Source organism: Phocoena sinus, chromosome 4 (genome assembly GCF_008692025.1).
Source record: "Phocoena sinus isolate mPhoSin1 chromosome 4, mPhoSin1.pri, whole genome shotgun sequence".
Lineage (NCBI taxonomy): Eukaryota > Metazoa > Chordata > Mammalia > Artiodactyla > Phocoenidae > Phocoena > Phocoena sinus.
Window position 1 is genome coordinate 69,040,597 of NC_045766.1, and position 12,548 is coordinate 69,053,144.

Sequence of the window (12,548 nt, forward strand, 5' to 3'; positions counted from 1 at the left end):
GAACCAGACAAATGGTTTCAAATGTTGGCCTTGCCCTACCACTTAATTGTCTTTGGAACTTGGAACAAGTTATCTAATGTCTGAATTGTGGTTTCCTTACACGTTTAGAGTTATTGTGAGGCGTAAACAGGTTCATGAGTAAAAGCATCTAGCAAGAAGATCTGGACCAGCAAGTATTCAATAAATGTTTGCTGGGCCCCCCACATATGCCAGCGCAATAAATAAGATTTTTTAAAATGACATTCTGCAGAAATGAATACTCTATGTGTGTAAATAGATGGATTTATAAATCTAAAATTGAGATTATTTTGGAAACAGAGGTAATTAATCTTAGATTGTGAAAGCCAGAAAGGCAGGGAACAGCCTCAATTCTGCATTTTACAGATAAGAATGTAAAGTCAAAGAAACAAGGTTTTGCTTCTACCCACACTTAGCCCCCACTTAAGCATCTGTGATAAATTGGTAGAACCGAAGATGGCAGATGAAAAAGGTGCCTTCCCTTCCCAAGCCACATTAAGAATCCATTCGTCCTGAAAAGAGAGGGAATGCGGTCTAGAAATGCAAATATTTTCATCTCAGCTGCCATGCCAAATGAAGGCTAAATGTGTCTTTAAAGATCTTTGAAAAACAATGCTTTTATATGGGAGATTAATATTTGAGTTTTCTGAAATTTCTTCATTACCCTAAACCACACGGACCCAGGCATATGGACTCCCTGAAGTTTGATGAATGTCAGGACCCAAGTGCGGATTGAAAACCGCCAGCCCACACTTAGAAAGCCAGGGTCACACTACATTAGTATGAGTTCAGTGCCATATGGCAAATGCCCCAGTTTATTCAACATGCTGCTTTTGAACTTACTGCTAATAGGGTACCATTATTAAATGGGCATAGAGAAAGAAACAGAATTAGTTAAAATTTTTACAGCTTGATTTCTACCACGTATAATGTATATTTTCTTAAAAAATGAAAAAATGAGATTTTTCCCGTTAATTAACAGAAGGTAGAAATTTAGAGAACTTTAGACATATTGCAAATAATTCTCCATTGGCAAATATTTGTTCTAAACAAGGTTTAGATCACACATTTTTTGTTTAGCTAATGAAAATTACAGCGTTAAGAGGTACATTTTCAAAATTGGCTGTTTTTCTCAGAGAGGAGCATTAACTACATCGATTCAATCAGTTTAAAACTATATACGTATTTACCTGATATTACTAAAATAACAGGAACAGGAAATAATGTCCATCCCCTTCCTTTAGTATAGGTAGTAGTTAGTGCTCCATTTCATGGTAAAAAGTTTTACCTGCAGATAAGAATATGGGGATTCTTTCCTTGAGCCCCAGTAATGACCAGATGGGGAGTGGAATAGCCCTTGGGTGACTCAAAGGAAGAGGTTCTGGAGAGAGCTTATAAAGATGGAGTTCAGTACCTTCCCCGAAGACCACCGCTGAGGTACAGAGCAGCAGGAAGCCCCCTGACCCAGCAGCTGCTGCTAATCACAGCCTTCCTTTTCCTTCCCGGCCATCCTGTCCAAGGCTGAACTCCAAGTCAGGAAATTTTTCTCAGCAAGGTAATGATCTGATCCAAAATAATCAGCACTTAGCTGTGACCAGCGAATGGGCTTAATCCTTCCAGGAAGTGTTACAAAACACCCTAAAGAAACCTCCAATTCATGATGTGAAAGCAAGTGTGTGTGTGTGCATGTTTATAAGGGGTTGGTGAAGAAGTCACTAGGGGCTCTTCAAATGAGCCCCCAAAGCCTCCTCCCTGTTTGCTCACATTTCCACCTGAAAGTAAAATTAGCCACATATACCTGCCTCTCATTTTCTCTGAAATAACTGCACAGTAATTTCGGGGACATTCTTATTTTTAAAATATCTGGTCCTGTTTGGCTCCATCCACTCTGAAACCAACCTTTACTTGCATCTTTGGATCTTCCATTTCAGATGAGAAAGCCATACAGTCCAGAATAATCTACTCTTGAAATATGTAAAAACATGTCCCATCAGAGAACTGGATTGTGGGAATTATAAATTCCCACAACCCAAAGAAGTATATGTAGGTAACATTAAAATGATGACTGCTCCCTTGAGGCATTTTATATTATACTTGAAACATTATTTTAACCAACCTTCCGGGCTTCAAAAGGACAGAGGATTAGTAGGTCAATGATTTGCTTATGTTTCAGACAAGAAAAGGTATCAGACTACGTCTCATTTCTACTCACCTTCAACAATGTCTGACTTACCAGCCCTAGGTTTACGGTACTGATAGCAAATCCAAGTACTTCCTCTTCCATATCCAGGGTGCATGCTGCTCCCCCAGCATCCCAAGCTAGAATCCTGAGCATGTCCCCGAATGGAGCAGCTGACATCGTACGCCCAATCCCTAACTAATGATTGTGGCCAGGAAAATGGTTATTTTGATTGGCCTACACCAATCAGGGTGCACGTCTGAAGCTGGGGATTAAGTCATTTCCCAAGAAGGACACATTAGATGGAGGATAGGTAGATACTAGTAGGAAAATTGGAGAAAGGGAAGAATGAATACTGGTTGTTCACTACATAGACATCTGGCCTGAAAGACAACAGCAAGCCCAGGGCTATATCTACTGAAAATTACTGTTGGGATTACTAATAAGGAAATAGTTTCCAGATTACAAACTAACAAACAACAACAAAATTCCAAGGCCAGTATGTTTCTTTTATTATTATTTTTGTTTGACTTAAGATGGTTGAATGATTTCATTTTCATTTATAAGCATTACAATAATTCCCATGCAAAAACCAAGACCGTATATGCCTAATTTCAATCGGCCAAAATCCAACCCGTGAGACTGGACATTCAGGATCAAAATCAAAATGTTGCTTGACCTTTCCAATAGTAGACATCACGGTCATCCTTTGAGAGATCGGCAGGCCCCTGACCTCCCAAACACTACAGTTTGCCATGAGTTCATACCAAAACAGGGAGCCGATCGATGCCTTGCAGCACCTAAACCTGGCAAGTAATTTCATTCATGAAGACAGGACACCTCTACACCAAGGCTGCCACCCACAGTTATCTCCTGGTTCCTGCTCTGTAGAAAAATCTGCTTTTGAACAGGCATGGTATCTTCTATGTGGGGACTGATATTAATTTTTCCTTCCAGTTTTCCTCAAAACTCTCAGTAGAAGCAAAGAGACTTTACAAAAAAAGCTTACCTCTTTAATGTCAAAAGAAATACAGTTGATCCATGAATAATGCAGGGGTCAGCGGCACCGACCCCTGTGAGGTTGAATATCCATATATAACTTTACAGTTGACCTTCTATTCACGATTCCAAATCCATATATTCAACTAACACGTTCAGTGGAAAAAATCCGTGTATAAGTGAACCCACACAGTTTAAACCCGTGTTGTTCAAGGATCAACTGTACATACAAAGACAACTACTTTATCAAGCATGTACTTTCCCCAGCTTCAGATAAAGTCACTCAGCAGATATAAAGCTTTAAAAATTTCTCAGTAATACAGGAACCAGGAATATCAAGGAGGGCAAAACAGGACCCCACAATTAAAGAACTAAACAAATACAAAGAATCATTCTATTGATGAAGACAAATGGGCTAAATGAAGAAATGATAGCACTTCAACAGTGGATGTCAATTTATATTGAAATACACGCATTGGAACTCCGACAATGGCAAAAATCTCATTAGTGCAAATAACAATTATAATGGTATATTCTTTAATAGGATTTAAATAAGGCTTCAAATAATTACACACACTAAAACTACCATTTGGAAACCTTAATTCTATCTGGTAAGTTGTCAAAGACACCCTTCCAAACCATCCGAAGTTCTGATTTAAGGACAATTACATTCAGTGAAGTTGCTCCAAACACAATTTATAGCATTATCACTTTCAAAGTCTACATTGTTTGGCAGAGAGGGAGAAAATACCCTGGCCACTGGTCGAAAGAAATAAATCCAACTAACGTACCAGGTAGTTCCCAGGTTCAGATGATTTTCAAATATCTGTGGTGATGAACGCTCATTAAAAAAAATAAAGACAAAAAAAGGAAAACAAAAAAATAAGAGAATCCTGAAGCATGAGAAAGAGATTTGTTTCCCCGCTCCCATGAACAAAGGTATGAAAGCACAAAGTATGAAACAGAAAAAAGTGAGAGAATTCATGGGTATTTTCACCTATGGCTCAAGTTCTCCTTAAAAAAAAACAAAAACAAGACCAAACACCAAAACAATGTGTAATAACTACAAAAAGTAAACAACAAAATCAGAGGCAGAATATGAAATAGTAATATACTGTTTCAGAGCCTGCACCATCCTGCAGAACCAGGAAACTTAAAATGTGTTCTTAACAGATCCAACCGAGGCTGGATATGTAAAAAACAGAAAGACGGCGTCACAAACCACACTACATATTATGAGAGTTTTAGAACCAGAGGGGAAAAAAAGGCAGCAAAAACGCTCAGAAAAATTTATCATCAATTCTGAAATGGGGCCTTGTCACATCATCAGGGTTAATGAAGACGGAGATCGACTTCCCCGGGTTCTCAGTCACTAGTTGCTGCAGTTTTTTGGCCAGACGGTCATCGGGCTGGTTGGGGTCCCCTCCGTCGGACTGCGGGGAGGGGATGGTAGTGGTGCTCCCTCGTCTCTGGAGCTCCAGTGTCAGCCGGTTGGCTGCCTTGACATGCTCGATGGCGGTGCGCAAGTGCTCCGCCGGGTCTGAGCGGACGGAGGAGAGCTTCCGCGCGTGGAGCATGACCGTCTCCTCGGACAGGTGCTCCAGCATGTTGCACTGCGGGATGAAGTAATTGGGACACATCTTGTTGACCAGACAGTGTTGCAGGTCATCAATGAGGCCCAGCAAAAAGTGGGCTGCATAGTCTTCTTGGGCCAAATAGTTGGCAGGAAGTCTGTCGCAGGCCCAGAGCATCGTGCTCCGCAGGTGATAGGGGCTGATAGCCTTGGGCCGGGACAGGAGTTTAATGATGATGGCTTTGCAGGCCTGGTAGGCCTGCATGAGGCTGCTGGAGATGCACTTCTTCAACTGCACCTCACTCCTGGCAAAGGACAGCCGCCACTCATTGTCCTTCTTTCCCTTGTAGGAGCAAGCAGGCACCAGGTAAAACCCACTGATGACTTCTTCCTCGGTGATCTTCCCATCCCAAAAGTGGTTCTCCATGAGCCAGCTCTGGGCCACTGCCGGCCAACCCTTGAAAGAGACCACTGGGACAATATCGTACAACATGCGACTGCTCCCCACACCCAGAATGATGGAGATGATGGTCCCATTCTTTTCTACCTTTTCCACCTTTGGCATCCCTCGCTGGGGTTTCTTCTGTATCTCTGATAGGACAATGCTGATGGAGTCATAGAACCAGTCAGCCACTTTGGTTGGGGAGAAGAAGTAGTTGGTGGCACCATTGATATGATCGACGATGGTGCAACAGTCTTTCCACTTACTGATCGTCCCCTCGTCAAAGAGCCGAAGGCTCAGCCACGAGTGGCACAAGGCTGAATGGCGCATATCCAGTGTCACAGGCTGGTTACGGTCATGAAGCTTCAGGGCTGGCACCAGAAGAGTGAAGTCCATATCATAGTCGGTCCCTCGGGCATAGACATTAAGCTCATCTAAGTCCAGGTCTACCACGCCTTCCCGGACTCCTCCAGAAAGCAATAGATACTCATTGGCCACTGGAAGTTTTTGGTCCAGCTTTTGCACCATTCCTAAAAACAGAAGGAGAAGACACTATTACAGGAAGCACAGATACAAGAGTCTTATGCATCCATCGAGAATGTGCTGAGCTTCTAAGAGCCACCATTCGTTATCAATACAAAACCAGATCTCAGGCTGCTGCACGGACCCAGCCAACAGTACATTGTTCATTTTCATCGGTGCTAGAATCCATCCTTTTCCAAATGGGAGAATTATGCAGATTCTTCTCTCGTGGTGAAAGCAGTATCATTTTCAATCATAAACCTGGGCTCCCCTTCCCCCAGTCATCACCTCGGTTAATGGCACTGCCATCCACTCAGTCACCCAGGCTGAAAAACCTTAGTAAGTTCCAAGTCTTACTTGCCTTTCTACTGCCAAATCTTATCTATATAGCCTCTGCGACATTTCTTGTTCCTTCCCTGTTCTCCATCTCTGCTGCCATCATATAATGCCTGGCTCTTCCATCTCTTGCCAAAGCCGTCTCTCTCCCCCACACCTCCCCCAGCTTAAACTTTCCTCTGTTCTGATGATTCTCAATGTGGGCTGTGGACACTGAAAGTAAGACACTTTCAGAGGACAGTGAGGTCATGACTCCTTTCATAATGCTAATACATTATTTGCCTTTTTCACTGTGTTGACACTTGAGCTGACATTTAATGGTACAAAAGTATAAAGGAGGGCAAAATTGCTGGTGCCTTAGCATTAGTCAAGACAGTGGCACCAACTGTTCTAACAGTCATTTGATTCTTTTTTTTTTTTTTTTTTTTTTTGCGGTACGCGGGCCTCTCACTGTTGTGGCCTCTCCTGTTGCGGAGCACAGAGCTCCGGACGCGCAGCTCAGCGGCCATGGCTCACGGGCCCAGCCGCTCCGCGGCATGTGGGATCTTCCCGGACCGGGGCACGAACCCACGTCCTCTGCATCAGCAGGCGGACTCTCAACCACTGTGCCACCAAGGAAGCCCCGTTTGATTCTTTTTTACTGGCATGCACTAGCAGTTAAAAATTAGTAATAATCCAGTTTCACTTAAAATCCTAAATGGAAAAGAAAACTGGATTAATTTTGTTGAATCCCAACTTTCAAACCTCCTTTTTATGTGACAAAATAGGAAGTAACCATAAAGCACTTCTGCTGCATACTGAAATACAAACTCTGTCTTCAAGAAAAGCACTCATGTTTGAGTTGGAGGCTAAATGAGCTGCTTTCTTCATGGAACGCCATTTTTAATTTAAAGAATTACATATAAACTATGGGTATTTAGACTTCAGTATGCAACAGACATTTTCTTAAAAACTGAACAAATTAAGACTGACTTCACAAAAACAACTGAAATATTTATTGCCAATGAAAACATCAGACCTTTCAGGAAAAAAACATTATTTTAGAAAACTTATCTCCTGCACCATAAACTTAACATCTTCCCAAATCGTATACTTTTCTAATGAGATTGGTGGTGATAGAACAAATGTGACTTTTAGGGATGATATTATGAGCTCTTTGAGAGTGAGAACCATGTCTCAAAGATGTATGAAGCAGCCACAGGGGTCTGCTCCCAGCAGGCACACAATTGAAGCTATGACTGAATGACAAAGGAACAAATAGATGAAATTAATAGGCTTAAATATGAAATACATAAGGCGCGATGGAAATGACTGTTCCACGACCAACATACAAATTTACCTTCCCTGCTTCCTGTCTTTTTATTATGGATTTACCTGTGCTTCATTATCTGACAAACTACCAGCATCACTCCGTGACTTATTTAACAACTTTTCCTGAAAGATCGTAAAGAATGACCACAAACTATGATTCCATTAGTCATTGTAGTTACTTTTAATCAGCACAGTTTTTTATTCATAAGGCAATACCAATGCAAATAAATAAACCATGTATATGTGTCTATGCTCCTACTATATTTCGGAGTCTGACACTCTTTGATAAAAATGTGCTCTTTTTCATTCTTTAAAATCCTATTTTCCAAACAACAAAGAGCGAACGATCACTTTCTTTTTAAAGCAATCAATAAGTTATCCAGCATTAAAGAGCCAACAATTCATCAGAAAGAGAATTCAGTGTACCTGATTTTTTTTAGGGGGGGGTGGTGGTGCTGTTTCTCACGCTCCCTGTGCTGTGATATGGCACCCAGATCCCTCTTCAATAAAGACTTCTTGTCTCAGCTGCTGAGGCTGTCAGTGCCTATCCCTCAAGGATGGTCTGACCCCAAAGAGCCACCTCAACTAAGACCGTGGGCTGTGGTTAGGGTTAGGGTAGGAGGTAAACATCCCGTAACCAATCAGTGTAGAAGTGCCCCAGTTCAGGGTACTCCGATGAGTCTCCGGCATCCAGAGTTCCCACTGGGGCCTGCTGAGAAGGACACCACACTTCTCCCTCCGCCTGACCGTGCTTCCGCCCCCTCCCTTGCACAGGTGCAGATCCCAAGGGTGCTCCTTTGTAAATATCCTCACTCCATCTCAGGGGCTGCTTCCTGAGGAACCCAATCTAAAACACTACATACTAACCCAAGCAGCCTTCACTACAAATCAGCAGTGAACAATTTATTTTCCTTTTAAAAGTGGTTTTTAAAAGCCAGACAGCAACCAGTGTGGAAACTGTAACACCGAGAAAAAGATTCAGTTGTCGTCATGTTTCAGTATTAACCTCATCTTTACAAAGTAACAGCTACTACCACCACAAGTTTTGGCTGTAGCTCTAAAAGGATAAGATGGAACTTTCAGAATCCCAAGTAGGTGGTGAAAATCACTTTTACTATTTTACAGGCTCACATGGAGGTACAGATACTTACAAAAGGAAACATGTGATCTTGAAATAATTTACTCATTATTTCATATATTGTTTCATTCCAGCATCTGGAGCGCCCCAAACACACCTGGGGAAAACCGGGACATGCTGGGTTGTAAGTAGTAAACAAGATCTGAATTGATTAGTAGTATTGTTATATGGACACTACATAATTGTCCCCTCTTAGGCATAAATAACTCAAAATTATATACATCTTTTTCTCCTAGACAGGATCCAACTGGCTCTGAGCACACTAGCCAGAACCTGTCTACACAACCAGAATTAACATGTGTAGTAATGGGCTGGGGAAAACTTGTTTACAAACGTGTCACTGAACTTTGCCTTGGATTGCCACAGTTTTGTTCGGATAATTACAGGTGAGAAAAAAAGCTAAAATTCCTTTCTGCCCTCTACTGGATTAAAGAAGAAGTTTTAACATATTTTCACTTGTTAGAATATTCCTCTTTCCTCCCAATTGCTGCTTACGCACCTAAAATATTGGCCCTTCTTTCAAAAGAGCCGTATAAAGTATTTGGCTAAATTCTAATATTCAGGGGTTAGGATAATGTTGGACATTTCTTATTCCTTTAAAAAGGGCAGACAGAACTTGAGCAGTAGTGAGAATATAGCTGAAGCTCATTTGCTAAGCTCCTAAGAGTTAGAAACAAAATCCCTAAGGCCATACTGTTCCGGAAGCTGATCCCCTGAGACCTCCACATTTACATTTAGCCTGCCTGAGCCCATTAGTCTACAGTTTTACAGATTATTTGGTAGCACAAATTGGAGCCTTCCCCAGAACTGCACAAACTCAAAGGCCCTCCTTGAAAACTTTCCTGGGCTAAGTTTAAGTAAAAATCAGCTGACACTAGTTGTCATCCCAGATGGGTTGCCAGGCAACTAAAACACAGGCAGGGTCTGAGAGGGAAAAAAAATTCTACTGTACGCTTTGGCTGTAGGCATTAGTTCCAACAGATGCCATCTCTGAACTGATCTAAGGTTTTTTTGTGTAATTACAGGAGATTTGTGTGATATCAAGTGCCTCTGGCTGTTTAGCTATTAGTAAATTATCAGAAACAGTGAGTGGGAACAAAAGAAAGGTTGAACACACACCACTGAGCTTGTTAGCAGCAGAGAAAAGGAGAGGTGGAGAAGTAGCTTATTCCCCTGGGCGGGTCTCTTCTTTTCAGGAAAGAACTGGCATATGTTTGCTCTTAAAAACACAAAGCAAAAGTGCCTCCCAGCCTCCCTTCCTGTAACTGATTCCTTGATTTCAGCTTATTTCATAGTATCTACTTATGAAGACCTTAAAACTACTGCTTTAGGTACTGGGGCCCCAAGTTTAAGGAATGAGTTCCCTATCATCCACTTAGTTCTTTGCTGACTGCCTTTAGAACATCAAGTGAAAAACTGAAGTCTGTCCTGGACTCCCTTGTATTCTAGAGAACAAAACTTTATCACATTCTGTTGAATTCAGATTACTAATTCCCATTACTCAAACGTATAATGCCAGCTGGTTGACACCAGAGCACAAGAACTAAGTATCATTTGTCTTCTCCCATCTTCACAGCTTCCCTCAAGAACATCTATGAGAACTCAATTAGTAAATAGATAAGTGAAATTAGTACTTATATAGATTCCTTTAAAAAAATGAATTCTTAACTATGTTGAAGAGATAAAGATCTATCAAAGAGAGAAAACTTTTACATCTTGTAATTAAAGCTACAGAATACCTTATATATATATATATATATATATATCTTTGACTATGTATATAAAAAAGATACATAGTCATGTATGTATCTTTATATCTATTTTTTAATCTATTTTTATCTATTTTTATCTATTTTAATCTATTTTTTAATCTATATTTATCTATTTTTATATCTATATCTATTTTATATACATATGTATATAAAAGATTTCTATGTAGATAAAAAAGACCTGAATATCTCAATAATATTCATTGCTTCATAAAAAAAGTATTACCTTTTTCACCTCAACTCATGTGAAATACCAATAACAGTGCCTTTATGGCACTGATCCTTAATAGTAGGAAGGGTACAGAATGGGATGATTTTGCAAAGTCCTTCTGTGATTTTTTTTTTTTTTTTTTTTTTTTTTTGTGGCACACTGGCTTCTCACTGTTGTGGCCTCTCCCATTGCGGAGCACAGGCTCCGGACGCGCAGGCTCAGCGGCCATGGCTCACGCGCCCAGCCGCTCTGCGGCATGTGGGATCTTCCCACACCGGGTCACGAACCCGTGTCCCCTGCATCGGCAGGCGGACTCTCAACCACTGCGCCACCAGGGAAGCCCCCTTCTGTGATTTCGATACATTCCCTTAGGGTAGCAGTCTCCTTAGCTGTTAATAAACAATATAAACCTTCCTGTAAAAATATCATCATCTATGTTTCAAATATTTTTGTCAAACTTATTTGATAGTCTGAGCAACATTCTAAAAAGTAGGCATGGCCATCTTCTTCTAAAAAAGTCACCAATCTATGAGATTTTTAATGACTTCAAATTGGGGAAAGTTTTTTCATTTTCTTTATTCACAGCCAGAAATCATCTATATGAAGTCCCTCACTTTATAGGTGAAAAACTGAGTTCAGAGAGGAGAAATAACTCATTCAAGGTCACACAGCCCTGGGGACAGATTTACAGCATTGCCTTTAGTTCCCATGTTTGCTGTGACGGTCAGAGTGGCAAATGCACACTGTTCTCCCTATGACAATGACCCGACTTGACATGAATGTCGAATGGCTGGGAAGGAAAATAGCAGAGGTCTCAAGGCCAAGTGCCAGCTTTGCACTTTTGTTGGTCACAGCTTTCGTGTGACCTTGGACCGTCAGCAGAACATGCCCCATCATCCACATTTATCAGAAGGAAGGATGCACCTGACCTGTCTTACAAGAAGCTACCCATATTCCCAAATAAATACACTATAACACACAGGAAATACAGAAGCAAGACACCAGTGGAGCTTCCTAGCTTTTCAATTATCTGCTGAGTGATCATTAATATTAAAAATGTTATAGTATGTTTCGTAAGTCAAAGAGTCTTTTATTTGGCATAACTTCTGAGACAACTGCAGGTAATGTTATTTAAACTGTTTAGAGACCTGATTAATTCACGTATGGTAATAACCTATTAACCAAATATATATAATAACAGGACTGATTCAAAAGATGCCTCCTCAAAGAAGTCTTCCTTGATCTTTTCGCATCTTGACACTAATAATGTCTGCGAGAACACTGGAGTCAGAGCAAGACAGGCTTGGGTTTGAATCCTGGTTTTGTCATTTACTACTTAAGTAAGCCTGACAAGTTATTTAACCTCTCTGAGCTTCCAATTCCTCACCTATTCAAAATGAACAAATAAAACCATAAAACTGCACTTCTAGGGTTGATATGAAATGTCTAAGCACACTGTAGATATTTAGTTCATTTTCCCCATATAGTCTTCCCTTTCTCCACCATCTATAAAACTGGCTTGGCCAAACAACTCCTATTCCACAGAGTTGATAATCTATCGAAAGCCTCTAAGCACGTGTAAGGCCTACAAAACATGTTAGATGAACGGAAACGAATGGAGCACCCTCTCCTCCAGCCACACGCAGACTGAAGCTAGTCCAGGGATGCCTCCTCTAGTGGCTGCCATCGGGTAGCATGGTGCACAGCCTGGCCGGTAGAGGGCAGGCTGGATTCCAGCCCTTTCGTGTTCCCTCAGAACAAGTGCCCTGCAAAATGAACAACCTACACACCCCTGTGAAGGACCCTGATCTGAATTCTTACCCTAGCACTTTCTACACTTATAATCATAGTGGGTTGTATTCATGGCTTATTGTCCCTCCTTAATGAGATAACAACATTTGGCACAGTGATTGGCAAAGAGTGTCAGTAAATGAAAGATGCTCTCGCAGTCAACAGTCCATGTGAGCTCCTGCAGTCAAGGTTTTACTACTGCAGGGGCTAATACAGACCTTGGGATTAGAAGGCAGCTGTGGGTTGGGTGCATCATTTA

General features: G+C 41.2%; 1 protein-coding gene across 3 annotated transcripts in view; it reads right to left on the reverse strand.

Moving 5' to 3' along the window:
- Positions 1 to 2,685: 2,685 nt before the first annotated feature.
- MB21D2 (Mab-21 domain containing 2) overlaps positions 2,686 to 12,548 on the reverse strand; it is a 105,125-nt gene continuing 95,262 nt past the window's right edge. For 2 of the 3 annotated variants that reach the window (XM_032631328.1, XM_032631327.1), the window contains exon 2: positions 2,686 to 5,741. In XM_032631328.1, coding sequence (XP_032487219.1) covers positions 4,477 to 5,739 — 1,263 coding nt within the window. In that variant the 5' untranslated portion in view covers positions 5,740 to 5,741 and the 3' untranslated portion in view covers positions 2,686 to 4,476. The remainder of the gene's footprint in view (positions 5,742 to 12,548) is intronic. The other variant, XM_032631326.1, reaches the window with a different exon arrangement.